At 42.5% G+C, this 22,091-nt stretch overlaps 6 protein-coding genes across 8 annotated transcripts; 3 read left to right on the top strand and 3 right to left on the bottom strand.

The window, feature by feature from the left end:
• Positions 1-454: 454 nt before the first annotated feature.
• Positions 455-6,978, bottom strand: slc35a3b (solute carrier family 35 member A3b). Its single transcript, XM_084706998.1, has 7 exons — positions 6,566-6,978; positions 3,329-3,590; positions 2,964-3,241; positions 2,668-2,842; positions 2,358-2,476; positions 2,116-2,249; positions 455-1,881 (listed from the first exon to the last, which is right to left on the bottom strand). Exons 2-7 carry the CDS (start codon positions 3,528-3,530, stop codon positions 1,803-1,805), a joined length of 987 nt encoding a protein of 328 aa, XP_084563124.1. The 5' UTR covers positions 3,531-3,590; positions 6,566-6,978; the 3' UTR covers positions 455-1,802.
• Positions 6,979-7,089: 111 nt separating this feature from the next.
• imp3 (IMP U3 small nucleolar ribonucleoprotein 3) lies at positions 7,090-9,287 on the top strand. Its single transcript, XM_084707001.1, has 7 exons — positions 7,090-7,306; positions 7,659-7,766; positions 7,870-7,944; positions 8,242-8,321; positions 8,441-8,492; positions 8,680-8,752; positions 9,005-9,287. The coding sequence occupies exons 1-7, from the start codon at positions 7,170-7,172 to the stop codon at positions 9,029-9,031; spliced, it is 552 nt and encodes a 183-aa protein (XP_084563127.1). The 5' UTR covers positions 7,090-7,169; the 3' UTR covers positions 9,032-9,287.
• Positions 9,204-11,596, bottom strand: sec22ba (SEC22 homolog B, vesicle trafficking protein a). Its single transcript, XM_084707000.1, is given in 6 exon segments — positions 9,204-10,139; positions 10,306-10,384; positions 10,386-10,453; positions 10,601-10,761; positions 11,022-11,131; positions 11,375-11,596. Coding segments are annotated over 6 exon segments (648 nt in total). The 5' UTR covers positions 11,450-11,596; the 3' UTR covers positions 9,204-9,984.
• Positions 11,154-15,690, top strand: LOC146270992 (uncharacterized protein C1orf21 homolog). The gene is made up of 7 exons (XM_084707004.1): positions 11,154-11,565; positions 11,937-12,048; positions 13,049-13,181; positions 13,771-13,856; positions 14,092-14,162; positions 14,356-14,416; positions 14,621-15,690. Exons 3-7 carry the CDS (start codon positions 13,091-13,093, stop codon positions 14,657-14,659), a joined length of 348 nt encoding a protein of 115 aa, XP_084563130.1. The 5' UTR covers positions 11,154-11,565; positions 11,937-12,048; positions 13,049-13,090; the 3' UTR covers positions 14,660-15,690.
• On the bottom strand, positions 15,218-17,214 carry tsen15 (TSEN15 tRNA splicing endonuclease subunit). Of its 3 annotated transcripts, none has more exons than XR_014767117.1 (5): positions 17,030-17,214; positions 16,850-16,931; positions 16,602-16,737; positions 16,158-16,398; positions 15,218-15,537 (listed from the first exon to the last, which is right to left on the bottom strand). XR_014767117.1 is itself a non-coding variant. In XM_084707003.1 (5 exons), the coding sequence occupies exons 1-4, from the start codon at positions 17,108-17,110 to the stop codon at positions 16,215-16,217; spliced, it is 483 nt and encodes a 160-aa protein (XP_084563129.1). In that variant the 5' UTR covers positions 17,111-17,214; the 3' UTR covers positions 15,218-15,537; positions 16,186-16,214. The 3 variants fall into 3 exon arrangements, 2 of the variants coding, with proteins under 2 accessions (XP_084563129.1, XP_084563128.1); XM_084707003.1 differs by having other exon boundaries at positions 16,186-16,398; XM_084707002.1 differs by having other exon boundaries at positions 15,218-16,398.
• colgalt2a (collagen beta(1-O)galactosyltransferase 2a) lies at positions 17,185-21,876 on the top strand. The gene is made up of 13 exons (XM_084707558.1): positions 17,185-17,190; positions 17,784-17,923; positions 18,476-18,586; positions 18,680-18,797; positions 18,925-19,059; positions 19,246-19,450; positions 19,563-19,682; positions 20,040-20,113; positions 20,200-20,306; positions 20,511-20,643; positions 20,943-21,070; positions 21,172-21,378; positions 21,500-21,876. Exons 1-13 carry the CDS (start codon positions 17,185-17,187, stop codon positions 21,774-21,776), a joined length of 1,761 nt encoding a protein of 586 aa, XP_084563684.1. The 3' UTR covers positions 21,777-21,876.
• Positions 21,877-22,091: the final 215 nt, after the last annotated feature.

Below are 22,091 nucleotides of genomic sequence, written 5' to 3' on the forward strand. Positions count from 1 at the left end.
TCCTCACCTTTCCATCTGTCTTCTCTTTCTAGTTTCCTGCTCTCTCATCCCCTTCCCAATCCCTGCATCCATCCAAACACCAAGAGGACAGAGGTCTAATGGATAAGAAAACACAAGCGGGTGAAATACGTATAGCTGTTCTTTCCTTTTCCCGAAACTTATTTTTCCTTATCATTTATAATTAGGTTTATCCTTCTTGGGGGAAAGCTACTTAGTTCCCTAACACACAAAGAAATTAGAATAGAGTGTGTCAACAAAACCAATACGAGAACCTCACTAGTGTTGGGTTGCCATAGTGACAGGTTTGGTTCATCAGAGTTCAGTTAAACAGGAACCAGACAAAACAAAAACATTCACAAGCAATCATTTTATGACTCAACTCCATCCATCCGTCTCACTTTGAAGTTAAGAAGCATAGTACTTGTTTTAGACAACAGTTTCATTTATTTATGTTTTCATTTGAAATATATTTTCCCCAACAGTAATTGGATGTGCTCTTTTGATATGAGTGGGCAGATAATGAGTAGGAAGGGCAGAAAACAAGTTTGTGCCTAATCGTTTGCATCAGTCATTGAAAAAAAGGACATCTAGGATCTTCTCACATCCTTACAGTGCCCTCCTCTTTGCAGCAAATATGCATTACCTTATAGCTCTGCTAGCTGCAGCTACACATGCAAAACTGAACAGAATTTAATATTTTATGGAGCACCAAGGCCTCATTAATGCCCCTTAATACTCATTTAACACACTTTTACTATCATACCCCTTTCCCAAACATAATTTATAGATATATGATTTAATATATTATTGAAATGATTAAGACAGTAACATTGGCAGTGATTTGTTTTCATTCTCAACGGTCCCTGCAATACCTACATGTATGCCACAAAGCTTTATTGATTGCTATCAAAGGTGAAGGGTTATTGGTAGGCTTAGCCCTTCATATAGTGTGAGCTCTTGTAACAGCTTTAGATTCATCTGACTACATCTCTGTGTGTGTTAGTGTCTCATAAACACAAATACAAAACAGAATTTAAACATTTCCACTTACATGCAATGTTAATTCACATTTCTCACCCATCTCCCCACTTTTAACCAGGTTTTGTGTTGTTGTGTACAAGGCCAGATTAGTACCCCAAAGGGCCCCTGGGTACTGAAGCTCATGCATCCTCCCCTCCCACCAGATCATAATACATACATTTATATACTTCATTTTATTACAACTTTTATTGTATTCTAATTGGTTAATCATCAAGATCGAAGGCTAAGCAAGCCTTGTGTAGATGCTTTTATTTAGCCCCCCAAAAAGAAATTATAATAATAATTATCCGATCACGGAGGGCGCCTACGGGCCCCTGGGCACGTGCCCAGATTGCCCATATGGTAGATCCAGCATTGATCGTGTGGGTGTCAGTTGCACAAAGGTCACATCATTTCTCCATGTAGAGTACATAAGAGGAGACTGCACAGAACTCCCCCAAAAAGCATTCCCATTGATCAGAAATCTTGAAGTTATGTTCCAGTCTGCTTGGCTCTGTCGTGTGACAGAGCGATAGCAATGTGCTGTACCCGTACAGGACCCAGCGGCTTCCTACTGCTCAGTCCTTCTCCTCCACCGAGGTGAATGTCTGTAGCACATTCATATGTCCTTCTGCTCCATCTTTAATCCTGTACGGTTTGCAGTGTTGAACAATTTCCTTAATTTTGAAAACTTTTTCGCCTTTCTCTATATTGCCTTCACATGCTCCCTATGCTCTGGGTTGGTCAGCTGTGGGTCTCCCCCTCCCAACGCTCCCCCTGATTCAGAGGGGCTTGGAAGAGGGCTCATAGCCATAGAGGAAGGTGGCAGCAATGACAAGAATGGCGCCCAGGAAGAACACACTGAGAAGGGAAAGAAGAAATTTGTTTTTACATTTTACCTGGCTATCATCTTTTAATAATTAATATGTAGATAGACAGTATTGGGACATCTTGGTGTTGTCTTTTTACAAACTAGGTTAGGGTCAATGTTAGTGTTTTATTTGTCCCTTACTATGTTACAGCTTTTCAACCCACTCAATACCTGTAATGCCATAGTACCGCTTTGTCAGTGTGCAAGTGCCCATGTGTGTATACCTGGTGGGGTCAAAGTCGTGCAACCAGAAGTAAGAGATGAGGGTTGAGAGGATGATTGAGAGGGATGTGGCAAACCCTTTCAGGATATTGTCTGCATACTTAATGACAGCTGCTATGACCAGTCCTCCAAGAGCCTGACACACAGCACACAAATGAGGCAACAATCAACTAAGAAATCATATTCATGCATAATCCGTTTACCAACAGACGGGAGGGGTATGACATGTGTTTAACGGACCAACCTGTAAGGCCACAACTGTGCAGGTGAGGCTGTTGTAGCCTTGGAACATCCCGGACTCCTGCACCCTCTCTCCATCGTACACAAACACGCCAAAGAGACCAAACACCAAACCAAACACGCCTGTACAGGATCGAGATAACATTTCTTACTACAATTTGTTTATAACAATGGTTAGGGTTATGTTTGCATAAGCAAGAACTCAAATTGAGTTCAAAAGTTCAGTTTATGCTAAGAAACGTCACAGCTTTAGCAGTACGAGAGGAAGTTTGACAACACAAAAGCGTGAGACACACAGGGCAACTGCTGCTGACCTAGTTGGATGTTTCGGATCCAAACGCTCTGTTTGGTCTCCTTGAGGATCTTTTCAAAGTAGACTCCCGCAAAGCCGCTGGAGACACAGGCGACCAGGACGGCCACCACCCCCACAAACTGGGAGCCTGCAGACAAAACCTTCTGCTCTGGACTTACCAGAGACTCTGTAGGCCACTGCAAACCCACACGCATAGCCACAACAACAGAATTACATTGCAGGTGCAGCAACTCATAACATTGGAAAATGTGCAAACCGGGGTGAGAGGTTTGCTTTGTTAACAGTACAGTGCATCACCTGTACGAGAGCGATTCCAGCCATGAGGATGAGCAGGGACAGCCACTGGTAGAGGCCCAGATTCTTCCCCAGCATGGACACAGAGAACAGGGCCGTGGTCAGGATCTTCAGCTGGTAGGTCACCTGGTAGGTGGCTGCGTCCAGGTTGGAAAGGGCGACGTACAGCAGGTTGTTCTGGAGCGTGTAGATCCCAGAGGGGATCGCCAGCTTCAACGTGTCCATGGGCTTGTTCAAGATCTCCTCCTTCATCACGCGATTCAGAGCCCGCACACTGAAGCCTGAGAGCGAGAGATAGAGAGAGATCGTGTGAGAGGAGACTCTCCCCGCCCAAGCAGGCAGACAGACAGACAATCACCAAGGCTCACTGTGTTCCTTGAAGACAAGCAAGGTGCAGAGGAGGATTTTGAGCAGTTCGGCGGAGACAACGGCGGAGGAGGCCAGGTACAGCGGGCCCTCGACCTGCAGCTTGCGGGAGAAGCGCATGGTCAGGACCAGGGAAGTCGTCTGGAAGACCAGCACCCCTAGGGACAGGTACTTCAGCCTGGGGGAAGATGCAGGTGGCAACATGGATGCGACGGAAGAGGCCTCCTTCGAGGCAGGGGCCAAGACCAAGGCAGAAAACCCAGACTGTAGGGGAAACAATAACAGACTAAGGAAGACAGACATTTCATAGTTGCGAAACTAACAATTCTAAATCAAACAGTTGATGAGCAAACAATTTAAAAACATTAGACAGATAAGGTATGTGATCCATGTAAACTTTTGTCCTCATTCTCTACTAAACCAATGGTTCCTCTGACTGAAATTCAGAGAAAATTCATATACATATAAAATGGTTAGCAAAGTGGTTAGACAGAACCTACTTAACGCAGTTAAGAGCTTGTCCTGAATTGAACATTAGATTTACAATGTAGTCATTTTTCACAGATACTTAAATCCAAAGCGAAATGTGGAAAGTGCATATAGAAAATACAGGAGAAGAACAATGATCAAGTGAATGGTTCAATTAACATACTTTAATGTTAATTGTTCAGATTTAAAGGTGCTGCAGATAAGCAAAAAAAAAGTACTAAGTTATGGATCGTCTTCTTAGTATAAGTAGCATAGACATTCATTCAGTACTCCCACAGTACACATTCAGCCGAGCACCAATACATTCTCATTCACTTCATCTTCAGTTTCTAAACAACTTTTCTCAATATTCACTGCTTCTATGAGAAGTCTAGTACATTTAGCACCACCGCAAATCCCCAAACAGACAGCAAAACAGACAAACCATAATTAGAGGGTTGAGATGTCACTCCTGAATTTGTGTCACCTTCCCCAGTGGCACTCCTGTCCTGCTGCAGAGGGACTGGAAGCCGGATGGGAAAAGGATATGCTTCTATAGTAAGGTTCAAGCTATTTGCCATCAGGTAACACCCACGCATTGACTTAGGTTTGTTTACGTAAGCTATTCTACAGTTATTGTCTCCAATCCCTCACAGTCTGTTCACTTTTTTTCCTCAAGGATTGGGTGGCAAGCAAGCTATATCGTTGAGTGAACATCATCCCATTTTCACAACAACATGGCCCATTTTCAGTGTTCCCAGGAGGCCTTCCTAGTTGACAGGTCACAACAAAGAACCCCTTTTGGTACAATAAGGCTTCTCCAGGAAAATAAAAACGCACAGTGAGAGGTACTGTCAATATTAACTGACAGCTGTCGGGAGCAACTTTCATTTTCATGTGAACACTTTGCAGTGCCATAAAGTAAACGTGAGCTCATAGACTTTAGAACATAAACAGGAAAATGGGCCGTGCATGCTCTCCTTTGGGTTTTCAACAGGAGTGAGCAGGTTTCGCCGTGTTAGTGAGGAGAGAACAGAGGTGTGGTGTGTGGGGCACACTGCTCTCCTTGTGGACTCTCTGACTGCTGCTGGGTCACTGACACACAAGCCCTCTGTGTGTGCGTGTCTCCAAGGGAGGAGCACACCAAGTAGTAGAAGATGTTATTCCTGGGAGTGTCCCACATACTTACACACACAGCCAGAGGCAAAGTCAAAGGTATCTTGCCTAGTTGCCTGCTCCTCGTGGACTGAAAGAATTCCTCATCCATTCACACAAACTCACTCAGTCTTTTGAAAATGATCATCAATCCATCTCTCTCGACTTAACCCAGCTCAGAGCCAGCCATGGAATTATCTCTGATTGTGTTAACACACACACACACACACACACATAAAAAACTGTGCTGGAGGGGGAGGGGGGGTTGTAGTGTAGCACATAAGCTTGATAATCAAGCATGTAGGCCTAATTTGTGCTGAACATGGTGCAGGGAAAAGGATAATTTGCTACCTGATATGGGGCCATTGTTGCTGTTCTTGTCATACCCTCTCTTCCACTTCAACCTGTAGTGAGTCTCACTTTCCCTGACCACACCTTTTCTCCACCACACCTGCATTCAACCTAATAATTAGGCTCTCCACCTGCTTGCTTGCTAACTATATGGCCTTGCTGATCCTCCTCTTCGGAAAAGCAGGTTTTTCCATTGTATGTTTAACCGGAAATATATGCAGCTAAAGCCACTTGCTATTTATGGTGGATAACTTGAAGAATTGATTTTCTTTGTTATGTTTCGTTGTTATATTTGTTCAGTGTTCTGATGTAACAGACTAATTCCAACTTTATGTCTTGCCACCGGTTGGGTTGATGGCACCATTCACAACTGTCTTTTTAAGTTCTGGTTCCCTTTGATAGTTTCCTGTACAAACCATCTTCACTGTTTTGCCTTAAAAATACCCACACAAGGAAATTACTCATTTTTCATTACTTCAGGTTACTACAGTGCACTCATAAATTCTTCAGAACCTATTCAGCGTTTTAAGTTAGCTAAAATGTTCTATTGCAGTACAAAAGAAAGTTAAAAAGGTTTAAGAGGTTTTTGAACATAGAATGTTCAGTAAAATGTAACATTCTACCATCAAGGTAAACATGGTTTAAAGTACCCATATAAAAGTGCACAAAAGTGATCAGATCATTTGGAACTAATTGGCTTGTCAGTGGCACAAATGCTGCATGCCACGAGTGCAGACCAAACGACACACCTCCTTCATCTCAAAGGAGTATCCTAAACCCACTCTCATTGTCCAGTCCACACCTGTTGATGATGTGGACCCTTAAAAGAGTTGGTTAATATTTAACTTTTTCCAAACATTCTGAAGACGCAAAAAGTATCGTAGCAAACTTGAGGCACGAGCTGGAGAATGTCAGACACGTGACTTTTTCTTGATTCCTTGTTATCAAAGCCATTAAAGCAAGCCGTCAGATCACAATGGTAAATACTTGTTTCACTTTATGTGAATAAAGTTATGCTTTGTTTTTGACTTCCAGAGGCACAAGGAGGTAAACGAGTCATGTCGGGTGATTTACATGATCATGTGTACAGTGTAACACAAAGATGAAGCCTTGTCATCAGTCCCTGTCTGCAATGAAACAATGTGCAACACAAAAAAATGGCACTGTCGGTCTTGTATACATTAGGCTACAGTAGTAGGCCTATACATCTTTATACATTTGAGTGTAGGCCTACATGAACAGTATAAGATACATTATGCATTTACCTGTATGATTTAATCACGGAACGGACGTGGTCTTGAATTAAAGAAACTATAGATGGATAGTCCTCTGTGTTTTCCTCCAAACTTATACTGTATAAGCCGCTCCTCTACTGTCGTTTCAGTGTTTGTCTTTTCTTCAGTACTACTTCAGCAATTAGGCTACTGAGACAGCGTTTCTGCGAAGTTGTTCAACCGCTACAGTTCAATTCAAGACTTGTCATTCCTTTCACAAGTTATATCTGCACAGTGTCTTTTCAGACTTGTAGAAGTGGGTCCGTCTTTGTCGACACCTGCAGGGTGGGAGGGGCGCTTAAAAAGTCGAGTTGAAATACTTTTGAGAATTTAGTTACCTTCCGAAGAGGTGTATACATTATTCGTATGTCAATGAAGTGTGCATTAGTTTTAAAATATTTGCATATTGTATTGGCTCGAGGTTTTTGCCATGTACATTTCCTGGTGCAATTCATGGCACCAGTGACAATACTGCAGCACAGACATAGGCGGCGATATATCTTAAGACGAGATCTGCAGTTTTTTTACACGTGCTTCCTGTACAGTGTATCTTGGTTTCTAGTTTGTATTAGCTGAATCTTTCTATATTAGGGAAATGGTTCGTAAATTGAAATATCATGAGCAGAAGCTTTTGAAGAAAGTCGATTTCATCAACTGGGAAGTAGACAACAACCTACACGAGGTGAAAGTGTTGCGAAAGTATCATATCGAGAAGAGAGAAGATTACACAAAGTGAGCATGCGGACTTTTTCCACATTTTTACTGTATAGCTAGCTCGTAAGTTGACGTTTAGCTAGCAAACTTGTAGTCGTTTGGCGATATATTTTTCATTTTGTTACAATCGATTGTGTTTAAGCTGCCATTTGTGCATGGTCCTTGGTCTCAGTAACAGTGAGAAACGTTAGCTGGCTGGTTTTCTCTAGCGTGATCTATTCGTTTTCAGTGTAATCACATATCGGTAAAACCTCAAGGGGAATGTTTATGAAGCTGGATATTGATGACGTATTGATGTCGTGACACATTGAGAGCAATACATGTCTCTATCCAGTACTTGGAAGTCATTTAATTAATTTCTCTCCCTTAGGTACAACAAGTTGAGTCGTAATATCAGAGAGCTTGCCCAGAAGATCCGTGATATAGATGAGAAGGATGGATTCAGAGCCCATAGTACATCTTTACTGCTGGAGAAATTGTGAGTCTCACAATGGGGAAGGATAAAAAGATGTTCTCTTGCCAAGAATGGCGGTGTTGACAACCAACCAATAATAATTATTTAAATTAATCTCTGTTCTAAGATATGGCACCGGCCTGATCCCAACCAAACAGAACTTGGCTCTCACAGAGAAGGTTACAGCTTCTTCGTTCTGCAGGTAAATCAGTCCGTGTTGTTTCAAAGTTAGGGAAATACAGTCCTAAAAGTCCGGGAGAAACAATATGTCATTACCACGCTTAATAACACCTCTGTGAAGCCCGCAGTGCTGACATACTTTATGATCACATTTACATACATAAGTCACAAATGGTTTCAGTTCATGAAAATGATTTGGTCAAAGGTGGTCAAGCCTGTAACCATCTCTCTACAGTATTATAGTTGGAGGCATTGACATTGCTCGTACAATCTTTGCTCTTTCCTCTCCAATTGACCCTTCCATGTTCATGGTTTCAAGGAGGCGGCTGCCCACCATAATGGTAAGCCTACGTATGGCCCAGAACCTGAAGACCGCCATTACATTTATTGAGCAGGGACGTATCCTTTATTGGCAGATTGACAATGATGAGGGTTGTAACCCTCAAGTACACTTGACAAGGGAAGTTGTCTGGTGTCGCAAGTTTGTGGGTTGTTGTGTTCTTGACTGTGTTTCTCAGATGTGCGAGTAGGACCAGAAATTGTCACAGACTCAGCCTTCCTTGTCACAAGGTGAGTGGTCTGACCGCTTAAACTGCTTGAGGGTTTAGGTTGGTTGAGGGGCAGTTCTATGGGTGTATGTGAAGCCCTCTGTGACATGCTTGCGTGTAAAAAGGGCTTTACAAATACATTTGATTTGACCTGCTGTATTTCTATTTTTGCAGTTTTAATACATAAACTATTGTGTCTTTACTTTCAGAAATATGGAAGACTTTGTTACTTGGGTTGACTCTTCCAAGATCAAACAGCATGTCATGAACTACAACGAAGAGGTCAGAGGAGGCAATTTTTCCTTCACTTTTTTCTATTTATACTATAGAGTTATTCTTACTCAAGTGAAGATTTTGTATTGTGTTAAGTAGCTCACATGTTAATTTGACATAAATACCAATGCTTATATATCCTAGCAGATTCCTTGTAAGCAAGAAAACATTAGCATATTGCATAATTATTGACTAACATTTACAAAGGTAAATGTTGAAACCCAGTTTTGGGCTGCTCTCACGTATGACATTGTTTTTCAGAGGGATGACTTTGATCTTGTGGTGTAGACCTGCTAACTAGCGGCTCATTCATCATAATGAAGAGTGGAGGAATGTGAAAAGGCTTCTAAGTTCAAGTATGAACAGCTTTGGATATTTGAGAGTGGGTTTAGGAATGAAGATCACAGAAATATTCAGATTGCATACAGTTATGTATATATGGTACAAATCTGGAAAAGAATGAAGTGGTTGAATACATAATTTAATTGTCAACAGTTACATTTTATGTAAATTTTGTAAACAATAAACTTTTTGGTATAAGAAATTGGTTCATACATAAGACCATTGCATATATGAATTAACTTTCACAGCATAGCTTTGAAAGGAATTTCCATCCTATCATGTAAACATAGATAATGCTTAGTCATGTATCCCTTTTATGCTCCAGCAAATGGGAAACATCCAAACACTGCGTACCCAGATCCCACCTCCCTTCAGTCATTTAAAGCAGCCTCTCAATCCAGCTCCTCTGGGACCCCCTGCCCTGCCTTTTTGAGATGTTTCCCCTATTGCAACACATCTGATTCAAATTGGGTCATTACCAAGCACAGCAGAAGCCTGGTAACAACTCATTCATTTCAATCAGGTGTGTTGGAGGAGAGAAACGCATAAAACATGCAGAGCAAGGGGTCCCAAGGACCTGGATTTAGATAGGCTGACCTAAACCATAAGGCAGTATTTGAATTCATATACACAAGACCAGGGGCCTGTTCCATAAAATGAGTTTACCGACTAAACCAGGCTTGTCAGGGAAAGTAACTAACATAAGCCTGGCTTATTCAGTAAACACGCTTTATTTAACAGGCTCCAGAGACAAGACATGACAGTTAAAAACAAAAGAAATATGTCCCTTCTATCCCAACATACATTGCCACACCTTCTCCCAGACATCCACTTAGGAACTTGTGTTTTACTGTTAACAAATCAAACCAGTTGGTTAGAATGTCCCTTCTCTCAGTCCATCAAAGCCACCAGAAACGGATGTAGACAACAAGTGTGACAAAAAAGACTCCCACTGCTGCTATCTTGGCATAGGTGGAACGGGTGTTGAGGTATTTGGCATCACTGCGGTATTTCTTTGAGAGGCTGGACAGGTTGCTGGCTTTAGAGTCGAGAGCTGAATTGACAAAATTATAATTTTAGAACGCGACACTGATCGGTAGTGCCTAAATGCAGTAATCGATTGAGAAGCAATCAATCTTGCAATAAATCTCTCAAACGAGGATGGTTTTATTAGTTTGTTGGGTCCTTGGGGATGCTTGTATGCCTGAACATTGAGTTACCTGACAAGGCTTCTCCTCGCTGTAGAACCTCTTCAATGTTCGCAACCATGATCCTCTGCACGTCCTGCAGCTCTGTGTCTGATGCCGCCCAGGTTCCTCCTGGACCTGCTGTCAATGTACGACTTCTTGGTCTTCTGGATATATGTGTCTAAAGACAGGATATGAGATGGTTTGCATCCAAATAGTCTAGGGTTTTCTTAAGGATATGAGAACTTAGAACAGGGGAGTGTCTAAATACAGTTTGATTCTTTAATTATGATCTAAAGACTGAGCTGTTAAGAGAAAGGACGCTCACCAAACTCAATGAAAGAGTATGGCCGAGAAACCGTGGGGACCTTTTTTCCATACTGATCGTGGAACTCTGCTTGAAGTTCTTCCAGATATCCAAAAACCATCCTCTTGGGAAACACAGCTTCACACAACGCCAGGTAGCACACACCATGTTCTATCACATAGCTGAGGACACAAATACACGTTAGGAGTGACACTAATGCCATTTCACACTTTTTTTGTGAAACTTGAACATGTGGATACTCTATAGGGCATATGGGAAGATCTACATCTCCAGCCAATCTGTCTTTATACACCACTAAGATGAGAGGTGGGTGAATTGACACTGGATATATATTTTTTTTTTAAACGTGTTGCTATATTTGGCAATTCATTTGTATCTATGAATGGGGGTTCATTGTAGGGTATTGAATGGAGTAACTTGCTGAAAAGTCACAGCCCCAGCCTCCAGGGTACAGCGGTTGGGACTTTGAGCGTTGAGTTTGCGAAACAGCTGCTTTGCCTGGTTCTGGTACTGCTGCATGTCTCTTCCTGACTGACGAGAAATCAAGGTTCAGTGGCCTAACATTCTTGAACATTTTGTGATTTACTATAATGAATATACAATCTTAACAAAAAATGTCTGAATTAGACACCGTTTTGTTCAGTAAGTAAATGACCTAGATTGTCCGCAAACAATGTAAAACAAGTAAGCAACTATTGTTGGTATATCTGTGATACTACTAGCTAGTAGCTAGTTAACACTGGTAAAGTAGCTAGCTAGTTTTTTTATTCAAACCTGTTCGTCCTCTTGCATCGACGCGGCAAGCAGTAGTCCGTCCGCCACACGAGCAATCATTGTCAGTAAAACCATTTTGGTATGACTATGTAGCTTGTATTTCTTCAAAGACTGCAGTTTGTGTCAACACTAATTATCCAGCTACGTTGCAAACTCCAATCTTGAGCAACCTCTCAAACTTGATGATGCAGGTGAGCTGGCCGGAAATCCTTGTTGCGCCGTATATTACTGTCCGACTACAATCCCCTTATTCAGTGAAACTTTGTGGAAAGCCAACTCTAGCGGATAACATTCCCCCCCAAAAAATATTGTATCAAAGGTTATAAACAAAATATAAACAATAATACAAACAAAATGTTGAATGTGTATCAGTATTTTTGTATGTTGTTTTTTTTAATGATGAGCAACGATTGTAGGAAAAGACCCTTATTCTCGATCTTGTTTATTTTCTGGGATCTGCCTGCATAGACTACTTTCAAATTCATCCAACCGGACCAGACTGGGTGCCAGACGGATAGCACATCTCGATTGCTAATGCCTGTTCTCTCTATATGAAATGCAGATGCAGCCCCCGATGTGGGCGACCGTCTGTCTCATTTGAACCTGGAAAAAATCTTCAAACAACAAAATCCACTGTAAGCCTGCGAAACCATGGGCAGGTCCTGTACTAAATGGTAATTTTGAAAAATTATATTAGGCACTGTGTTTGTTCGTTTGTACCTCGGTGGATACACCGCCGGCTCTTTGTAGAATAGAATCGCTGCTCTCTTTGCTCCTCTTTTGTTGTTGTTATGAAGGCTATTTGTGAGCAAATACATTCCGATCCTTTTTATGTATATTTTTATTTGGTCTCTGATTTGTGATGAATAAGTAGGTGATGCAATGGAAACGGATGACGGCTAGGCTAAATGCAGATTGGCTATGTTTGCTTCGTAAGGGAAGAACTCGGCGTGTAATCTTGAATTCGTCGATTTAGTTTTAGTATCGTATGTTGGCTACAACTCTGCAACAGATACACATTTATTAGGGGATGCTGAGACATGACATCCAGTTGATCAGCTGACACCGCAGCTGGACTCAGCTGTGCGTTGTGATCACTGCGCTCAGTCCCAGAGACAGAAGGACTGGCCATAATCAGGTCAGAGTAGCGTTTACAAAATTATGGAAATGTGAACACTTCGTGTTCTATTTTAAGGTCTGAAATAATAGCCACAGCGTGTGCATTTCAGTCATTAGTAGGCCTACATACAAAGGAAAACTTGTAGACGTAGTATGTACGAAGCATAATTTGTTCTATCGGAAATACAGTGACACAAAATTTCCACATTCCCTGGTCGCGGCCCAATAACCTAACCGGCTCAAAAGAGATTAACCGGCGCTTTGGCACCGTGGGCATCGCCAGTGCTATTGAATAGCCTATTGTGTGAGATGCAGCTGGCATTATCGTGTGTTGTGATTGGGTTACCAGGCCGTGCATTGGTAAATTGCAGGCCGTTCGAAGCCAAATTCAAAAACTCACCGACTATCCCTTCGTCATACGACTTGTTACCTCTCTGGGAGACGTATTTTAACCATGTCCCCAAATCACACAGATTTTCACTACTTTACCAACTTTACTTGCTTGCTTTACCTCACCACATCTTCTTTATCAATGCTTCTCTCTACATCCTCCAGGTCAGCCTGTGATGCGCGTGGTTGAGGAGAGTTGATAAGGAGATGGGCTGCACCTCAGCCAAACAGGTGTCGGCGGTGCCCAGTGGAGAAGAGGGCCGGAGTAAAGCCTACAGTAACGGGGACCTTCTCTCTGGTCAGTATCACACATGGGAAGTACCATCATCTATTTACTGGCACTTTCAGCCAATGCTGCAGTATATACCTCATTCTTCTGATAATTTTTGGTTACATACCAGAAGGCCTATAGTTGATGCATTGTTTATTGTAGACCTGCAAAATCAGAAGGAGGTACTTAATTCTTGTTCTGTTAAAAATAATAGTTTGGTCATAATTGTGATACCATCACCAGTCACTGTATCGGGCCATCTGTGCAGTCATGTCTCTCACCTGTGGTTCGCAATTTCCTTTCAACCATCATTTGAGGCGTGTTTGTGTCTATGTGAGAAAATGCATAATGAGAGAGAGGATGTGACAGGTCGTGTCTGCTTGCCAACTACTGTGAAAAGAGGATTTTCTTTGAACTGTGAGAATTCAAGCACATATTTATTGTATCAAGTGTTGAACTGAGAGAACTGTTGACCTGGATTCTGTTGATTACAGAACGTCTCTAACTGTGCCACCCCCAAGCACCCCCCACCCTCACTGTTGGACTGGTCCATTAATAGAGAGAAGTGTTTGTGGTAAAGCTGTGCGTCTCACCCTCATCCTTCACTCTCCTACAGATGAGTACAAGATGAAAGGAGTGGAGAAGGTGAAGTACATCAGCGGAGAGGAGGGAGGCGGGAACAACTGCCACCAGGACAGCACAGTAAGACGGATTTCTGCTTCTGATTCTCAATGTGTTCGCTTTTGATGTGGGGAAAGACAACCCACCCCAGGAATAGAGGCCGAGCCCCATTTATGTGAACTAATTAAACGTCGCTTTAGGTAAAAGCATCTGCTAAATGAATAAAATGTGATAACATGTCTAATGTGGTTTCGGGTTTGTGAGTCAGTCATACTGCTTCGTCATGTTCAAGCTCATCTTCTGTCCCGTGTTTCAGGAGAAGAGTGCCCTGCTCAGTAGAGGCCAATATACAGACAACACAGGATCAAACGGCAACGGAAAGATACAGTGAGTGTGACTCAGTCGGTAGTTGTGCTATTTCTGCTGTTGCTGTCTGCTAATATGCATTCTCATTGTCAGTGCCATATTGACTAGCATATTGTTGACATCATCAGTATTTATAATCATATTTAAACTGATTTGGCATACCAATAACTTGTTCTACACATGACTAACTTTTTTTATCACAATCTTTTTACAGTATCCATTCCTCAGAGAGCCAACAAGAGTTTTTTAGGATGTTAGATGAGAAAATAGAAAAGGTGAGGTCTTCTCAGGCATACCAGTCGAACACAGATCACATGAATCTCTGAGTCTCATATTAACATTCAGATATTCCACATTCTCTTCCCTCTCCAAAATGGGGATCAGGAGTAAGAATGTTAGATACTGAACAAAGACAAGACACCTTGTACATTTTGTTTTGAGAGGTGCTTTATATGTAAAGTTTACTTCCTTACTTACAGGGTCGGGACTACTGCTCAGAAGAGGAGGATATGACATAGCTCCCCCTTCCCAGAGAGAAGACAAGGGATGTTCAGTGTCATGGACAGACTTCACCACACAACCTTTCTCCCAGTGACATTGTTCCTATTGGAACAGCCCATGTATGGGATGTTGGGAGGCTGGAGATGAACATATTAACCTGACCTAAAGCACCTTTTTTCTGCCCTTTGCCTACAAACCAACCTGCCACACTGCCCAGTACTGATGAGCCCTAAGGAACGATGTTTCCTTCCCAATGACTTCAGACTGTCAAATAATGTTGTATTATCACCAGTCGCACTCTGCGTGAGAGTCTGACATGTTTACCCTTGTAGTAGTTACTACTCTAATCGTGTGCGCTCCTTAAAAGGGACTATGACAATGGGAACATAACATTCATTATGACACGATCTGTTGACTGAGACCAATGTTGCCAGTTCTACTGGTTTAAAGGAATAGTCACCCTGTGTTTGTATGTTGACCAGAGTATTGGAGGTTAAAGTGATGCTGTTTGGAATGATACAGACTCTACCCAGTGTCAGACCATCACAGATGGACTAGTACAGGAAAAAAGCAACTTCTCTCATCAGTTTATTTTTTGTAAAGTGTCACTACAGGTGGGAAACTGCTGTCTGCTAAGTTTTCAATGTCTGACTTCTTAACGTGTTCCCTACTAATATAAGGGGACAACATCCTGCATTCCAAGACACTTTTCTTTTTTCCAGTATTAACATGTTTCTTCAAGTATCTTCATACAGCGTGTCTTTGTGTCTTCCTTCACCATGTAGAGTATTCTTGTTTAATGTTATTACTCAGGGTTGAGGTGTTTAGTCATGGTCTTTTGTAGCCAAGTTTTCCTCTTCATTAGACATCCATCATCATACATATACAGACTCATCTGAAAGTAAGAATACTTCTTGTTCTCCATATGTTTTTACAGCAGTTCTACACAGAATACACTGTAAAGTGTTCATAGTATGGGTCTCACGTGTTGTCATTGTGTTTTATTTTAATGTTCAACTTTTGTTTTTCTAATAAATAAAAACGAGTATTTCAGTGTTTTTGTGTGAAATGGTGGAATACTCATCTTAAATTTCAAGCAGAACATGTACAGCAGTAATCTCAAAAGTAATTTAACACATTTTATGCTGTACTCCACAAAAACACACCACTCAATCAAATAAGGTCAGGAATACAAAATAGAGGAAGCAGCATCCACTCTGTAAAATGACAATACTCAATGTCTGCAAGTCCATATTAATATCGGTAAATAACGGGTAAACTTCTTCCGATTATTCATGAATTTCTGTTTTTCACACCTACCCCAAACCAACAGAGTCCTACACCAAACCAACAGAGTCCTACCCCAAACCAACAGAGTCCTACCCCAAACCAACAGAGTCCTACACCAAACCAACAGAGTCCTACCCCAAACCAACAGAGTCCTACACCAAACCAACAGAACCTCACATAATGTCCCCTGATCACCCCTCTGAAACACCACATCTGTTCATTTACCAGGTGGGAGGTTGATGGTTGTACATACGCGTCCTGGGTTTCTCAGAATGTTCCCCTCTACCGTTTCCCCATCCATGGCTCCTGACGCCTTTTGCGGTGCTGCCGGCGGCCCAGATCCTGGATGCCCACGGGAGGATCTGGGGTCAGCAGGCCGTCACTCATCCTCTGGTAAACCAGGCTGGAGTCAGATGCCACCACACACAGCAGCATAGGGCTGCCCCGGCCCAACACTGTCCGCACACTGGAGATAGAGAACACAGTGAGAAGATGTGAGGTCGCAGGTAGCAAAAGAGAGCTGGAAGGGGCAGGGCCTTTTGTATACCGACTCATTGCAGAGAAACATTAACGATTATGAAATACCTTTAAGATGTTAAGTATACTGGATGAAACCAACACTGGATGAAGACAACCTGAAAGAGAAACTACCAATCATTTTTATTTCACCTTCTGTGGCTCAGAATCCTGTGTGCAGGTAGAGGGAGCACGCTCTGTATTGGTGCCCCCTCCTTCTCCCTCCCCTCCAGCAATACCAACTGCAACTCAGAACATTCAACGCCTGACACCTCCTTCCACTGACGCACTGTTGGACAGAGATTATTACAGAGTGCATTGATACATTGGTAGTCTGGTAGATAAACGAGTACAAAATTACGTTTGATTGTTAATGCAAGATTCTGTTCTTGGGCACTCACCTTCAGTCAGATCCAGGTAAACTAGAAAGGCTGCATACACTTGAGCTGAGTCCCCAATCTCCAATTTCGTCAAATGCTGATACTGATGACAAACAACACACAGCTTCTGAATTATCAGCACAGTCGTGTACTACCTAGCTTGCTTGCTAATGTTGACAGTCATTATATTTTAATACTCGCCATTGGGTGCTGTAGAAACCAGTTGGAAGGAATTGGTTTCTCAACGTAACTTTCCTCTGACTCATTTGTCCCCTTTGACATTGGAACGACTACAACTGATCAGAAATATATCCAGAACACGTTAAACTTTCGAACAGAGACATGCTGCTACCTGCATGAGTGTAAGTGCTGCTCTTATTGGCCAGCTGAGGTGCTCAAACATCTAAAATCCGTGTGGACACTGTAAAACGATTTAAGTTCCAGGAATTGCCTCTGTGAATTAGGGTTGGTGTGTGGAGGAAATTACTTATGACAATGTTTTATCCTTTATAAGAATTATCGAATGTAAATTGTTAAAGAAATATTTTAGACCAGGAATGTCGTTTTGAGTTGACGTTTGTTTTTATTATTTAGATCATATTATTCAGATGGCATAAATGCTCATTGTATTTTTCTTTGCATGATTAAACATTGTATAATCTGACGAACTATACAATTATCGTATTATTTATGCCTAACCTACATTAATAATTGGAGTACGGTCTGTTAGCCAACAACAAGCTATGGGCTTGGTGCCGCACCTCACACCTGCATTTTGACCTCTCATTCATTCCAAGACATTCACTCTCACACAACTGCAGCAGTCGGGCTGAGAGAGATAGGTGAAGTACGGGGAATAATGCATTTAGGATTTTTGTGTATCGGACTTTTTTTGTCGACTCTAACTTGGAGATTCCCTTTCACCTGCTCAGAGGACTTGATTATTGATCCACAGAAACCTGCCCACTCCGAGTCTACCTTGCAGAAGCCTAAAGTATTAATAACAGTTCTTGCACGAAATGCAGAACACAGCCTTCCCTATTTCTTGGGCTGCATTGACAGGTTGGATTATCCTAAGGATCGTATCGCAATCTGGTAAAAAAGAAAAAAGAACAGAAACAGAAGGGAAAAAAAATCTGTTTTCCCTCAAAGCTCAATTTATCTAATTTCACATAGGCCTGCTAATATGTGTATGGGTGGGCCTGAAACCCAATATGTAAACTACTCCAGTAATGGACGTAATTCAATCAAATGACGCTTGATTAATGTGCCTTTTAAACTTTATATGTGCCTTTTGTTAAACAAATATCTATGTCATTGACTGTGGTTGTAATTATAATTGTCGGTTTTGATGAAAGGACAAAGTAAATGCTTTGTGTATGCAACAAATGTTATGAGCCATGCAGTCCTTTTCAGAAAGTGTCCTGATTTCAACCTACTGAGAAAAGTAAACAAGGACATTTGAGCATAGAGGGAGAGACATGATGTGGAGTATCATATCAATGTGAATAACTGCAGCAAGGAGTCCGAATAAGGAACTCTGTGCTGATATACCCGTAGGCTGTCATTCTTGCAAAACCAATAAGATGAACAGTCAAGTATGAAACGTTAAAGGTGTTGATGCTGTGGAACCTTCTGATACTCCAGGGCTGCAGCAGACCACAGTGTGGACAACACCACTGCCATGCTCCAGGAGTGGCTGAAGGAGGTCCAGAGCCAGTACCATTCTGTGGAGTGGAGACCAATGGAGAAACCGAGGTAAGCGCATACTATTAAAGACATTGTATGGATCAACTTTATTAAATTATTGTCTAACTGTACACAATTGTCCCTCCTGTCTTTATCCCACAGCTTCTATGATGATGAGTTGGGGCCAAAGCACTGGCCGATATCCCGGTTAACCCACGTGATGAAGCTGAAGCAGGCTGCACTCAGATCAGCCAGGGGACAATGGGCTGATTATATACTGGTGAGATTGCTATTACAGTCTCACACAGAAACGTCCCTTTAAATGTCATCAGGAGTCATGGGGGGACTTTAACCAAGAATCACAAATCAATTTTGGGACTGATGAAAATTCTTTCTTCATTACCCAGTTTGTGGACAGTGATAACTTGCTGACAAACAAGTGGGTGCTGAGTGATATGATAGCAGAAAACCTGACTTTGGTGGCCCCCATGTTGGAGTCCAGAGTTCTCTACTCCAACTTCTGGTGTGGAATGACTCCCCAGGTATTTACCTGCCTGTTGCCCGTCGTTGTTGGTCGAATGTTTTTTCACGATCATCCAATGATTTTGATCGATAAAGTTTTGAATCTCATAATTATTTCTCATGTATAAGAATAATGCACAACTCTTTTCTTTGCAGTTCTCGCTCTTTTACTGTCCTCTTTCCATACATTTTATCTGTCCTGTCAGGGTTACTACAAGCGGACTCCAGAGTACATCCCTATCCGCAAGTGGAAACGCCAGGGCTGCTTCCCTGTTCCCATGGTGCACTCCACATACCTGCTGGACCTGCGACGCAGCGCCAGCCGCTCCCTGGCCTTCCACCCTCCCCACCCCCTCTACACCTACCCCCTTGATGACATCATGGCCTTTGCATTTTCTGCGCGTCAGGCTGGTCAGCACATGGGCATCCATACTGTACATTGCCAACTGCATTACGCATAGACTAACCTGGTCACGCCACAGACATGTACACACAATTACTTTCCCCTTGCTGTGATCCACAGATGTGCAGATGTACTTATGCAACAGAGAGCACTATGGCTACCTGCCACTGCCCCTCAAGCAACACCAGAGTCTGGAGGAGGAGGTGGAGAGTTTCACCCACACCCTGACTGAAGCTCTGAGTCGGTTTCATTCATTATTTGTTCATTTGCCCTCCTCTTCTGTCAGCTGCTATATTTCTCTCTCTTTATTCAGCCCTTATACAGGACTGGCTCTGTTTGGTTCCTCTCACTTTCACAGTCCTGTCAGAATTCTCACTCTTCCGTTATAGTTCTGTCTCTCTGTCTCTCTACCTGTATATCTCTTTCCATCTCTGCATTCAACTATGAATGAAATGAAAACATAGTTTTCACATTCAACTATGACTTCCCTTTGAAACCATGCATGGGAAATGTCCTATCAAATATCTTTTATGATATTTATTAATCGCAGTATAATCAGGATTCATATAAGCACAGAATTTCCTTGCATTCCACCAGTTGACTACACCCTAGAGCCTTCTCAGTATGTCCACTACAAGCCTAAAAATCTGGGAAAACTGGGATTTGACCAGGTAAACTATATCTATTGATAGTCATTCATTCCAACTAATTAAAAACGAAAAAACACATCTAGGCAAACTGTTCTACTGCCTTACAGATCTTCCTGATAAATCTGAAACGTCGTTTGGATAGGCGTGAGCGAATGCTGAGCACCCTCGCTGTGTTAGGCATTGATGCCACACTTACAGAGGCGGTGGATGGCAAGTACGACACCACAGCCACCAATAACACACAATATCAAACGCACCACAGTCTAAGCCTATCCAGGGAGGAAACATTACACTCATTAGACCATCTTCACAGTGGTTGAAACTGAGTGGCCCGAGGCTTCTTTAAAAGTCTGTATGCTTGCATTTGTTTTTGTTGAATTGTTTCTGTTTATCCTCTCTCGCTCTCACTGTCTCTCAGAGCCCTAAACTCCTCTCAGCTGCAAGCGATGGGTATAGACATGTTGCCAGGGTATAAAGATCCCTATTCGGGGCGCGTGCTGACAAGGGGGGAGATCGGCTGCTTCCTCAGCCACTACAACATTTGGACACAGGTGAACATTGGTTTTACACATCTGAAAACCCTATCCACAGCCTACAGCTACATAACCCAACATCCATTTAAACTAATTACAATCAAATACAATTGCATTCCTCACAGAGCTGTTCTGTGTTAGTTTCTTTTTTGTAGTCTAGTTATATTGAGTTAAATACTGTACATTCTTGTTTACATCGATCAAAGTTGACATTGTTAATATTTCATATTATTAAATTAATTAATGTTGAGAAAAATATAATCAGGTGAATAAGACAGTAATCTTTAGTTTCAATGTTACCCGATGTATATATCTAGGTGGTGGAGCAGGGACTGCAGCGTGTGCTGGTTCTGGAGGATGATGTAAGGTTCGAGCCCAGATTCCGGAGCCAGCTGTTGGGCATCATGGAGAATGTGGAGCATGCGTCGCTGGATTGGGATCTGATGTGAGGGTCACTCGTACCTTCTGACATTACTTTGTACAGCTATGGTTTACACATTTCAAAGCCATCCATATGCTCTTTCTCTCATTGGGCCGGTCTGGCAGCTATGTGGGCCGTAAGCGGCTGCAGGTGAAGCAGCCTGAGCGCTGGGTGGAGGGGGTCACTAACCTGGTGCACCCTGATTACTCCTACTGGACACTGGGCTACACCCTGTCACTGAAGGGTGCTAAGAGACTCCTGGAGACCCGGCCCCTTGGCAAGATGCTGCCTGTGGATGAGTTCCTGCCCATCATGTTCAACAAGCACCCCAAGTAAGTTTCTGCCCATAGACAGTCAATATGAATGAACCCCAGCAATTCTTTTTGCCCTTTGTTGCATCCATGTTTTTGTTGTAAACGTTTGTAAACGGTTGTAAATGCTGTGTTTCCTCAGTGAGGAGTACTTGGCTCAGTTTGAGAGGAGGGACCTGCAGGTGTTCTCAGTGGAGCCTCTGCTGCTCTTCCCTACACACTACACCGGGGAACCTGGCTACTTCAGCGACACGGAGACCTCCACCATCTGGGACGACGAGGCGGTGGCCACCGACTGGGACCGCCAGAACGCCCAGCGGAGAAGCGAGCAGGACAGCCAGGCTCCCGTCACCCCTGGAACCTTGGATGGCGAGGATGTGGCCGCGACCTCGGCCGTCAACAACCGAGATGAACTTTGATGAGGAAGGACACACACATACAACCTTCACATTAAAAAGATATCTTTCAATGCACTTGTCTGAAGGCCTGATCTATTTTTGGTTTTGAGTATGCAATTCATGAGTGAATAAATGTGTGTATTTACCGAACTTAATGTCTGTATGAGTTGTGTACAACATACAAATAGTACGAGTTCTGCCTGTTTGCTGTGTATGAGTCACATAATGCAAGATAGAAATTATAGCTTGAAGTTCTGAGTTTGAGTCAAGCTGTTGGACAAGTAAAATAATGAAAGATGGATGACGGACAAAATGTCATTAGAACAGCCCTAACCC

The sequence above is a fragment of the Hypomesus nipponensis genome, chromosome 10 (assembly GCF_054491055.1).
Source record: "Hypomesus nipponensis isolate SF chromosome 10, ASM5449105v1, whole genome shotgun sequence".
Classification (NCBI taxonomy): domain Eukaryota; kingdom Metazoa; phylum Chordata; class Actinopteri; order Osmeriformes; family Osmeridae; genus Hypomesus; species Hypomesus nipponensis.

Bases quoted from the DNA above. Each gene is read 5' to 3' on its own strand.
- slc35a3b (XM_084706998.1), bottom strand. From the start codon at position 3,530: ATGTTGCCACCTGCATCTTCCCCCAGGCTGAAGTACCTGTCCCTAGGG. The intron at 3,242-3,328 runs GTGAGCCTTGGT...TCTCGCTCTCAG, and splicing joins GCTTGTCTTCAAGGAACACA to GCTTCAGTGTGCGGGCTCTG. The intron at 2,477-2,667 runs GTCAGCAGCAGT...GATCCTGTACAG, and splicing joins GATCCGAAACATCCAACTAG to GCGTGTTTGGTTTGGTGTTT.
- imp3 (XM_084707001.1), top strand. From the start codon at position 7,170: ATGGTTCGTAAATTGAAATATCATGAGCAGAAGCTTTTGAAGAAAGTC. The intron at 7,767-7,869 runs GTGAGTCTCACA...CTCTGTTCTAAG, and splicing joins TCTTTACTGCTGGAGAAATT to ATATGGCACCGGCCTGATCC. The intron at 8,322-8,440 runs GTATCCTTTATT...TGTGTTTCTCAG, and splicing joins TACATTTATTGAGCAGGGAC to ATGTGCGAGTAGGACCAGAA.
- LOC146270992 (XM_084707004.1), top strand. From the start codon at position 13,091: ATGGGCTGCACCTCAGCCAAACAGGTGTCGGCGGTGCCCAGTGGAGAA. The intron at 13,182-13,770 runs GTCAGTATCACA...ACTCTCCTACAG, and splicing joins TAACGGGGACCTTCTCTCTG to ATGAGTACAAGATGAAAGGA. The intron at 13,857-14,091 runs GTAAGACGGATT...CCCGTGTTTCAG, and splicing joins ACTGCCACCAGGACAGCACA to GAGAAGAGTGCCCTGCTCAG.
- tsen15 (XM_084707003.1), bottom strand. From the start codon at position 17,110: ATGTCAAAGGGGACAAATGAGTCAGAGGAAAGTTACGTTGAGAAACCA. The intron at 16,738-16,849 runs GTGAGTGCCCAA...TCTGTCCAACAG, and splicing joins TTACCTGGATCTGACTGAAG to TGCGTCAGTGGAAGGAGGTG. The intron at 16,399-16,601 runs GTGAAATAAAAA...CTCTATCTCCAG, and splicing joins AGGATTCTGAGCCACAGAAG to TGTGCGGACAGTGTTGGGCC.
- colgalt2a (XM_084707558.1), top strand. The intron at 19,451-19,562 runs GTCAGCACATGG...TGTGATCCACAG, and splicing joins ATTTTCTGCGCGTCAGGCTG to ATGTGCAGATGTACTTATGC. The intron at 21,379-21,499 runs GTAAGTTTCTGC...GTGTTTCCTCAG, and splicing joins ATGTTCAACAAGCACCCCAA to TGAGGAGTACTTGGCTCAGT.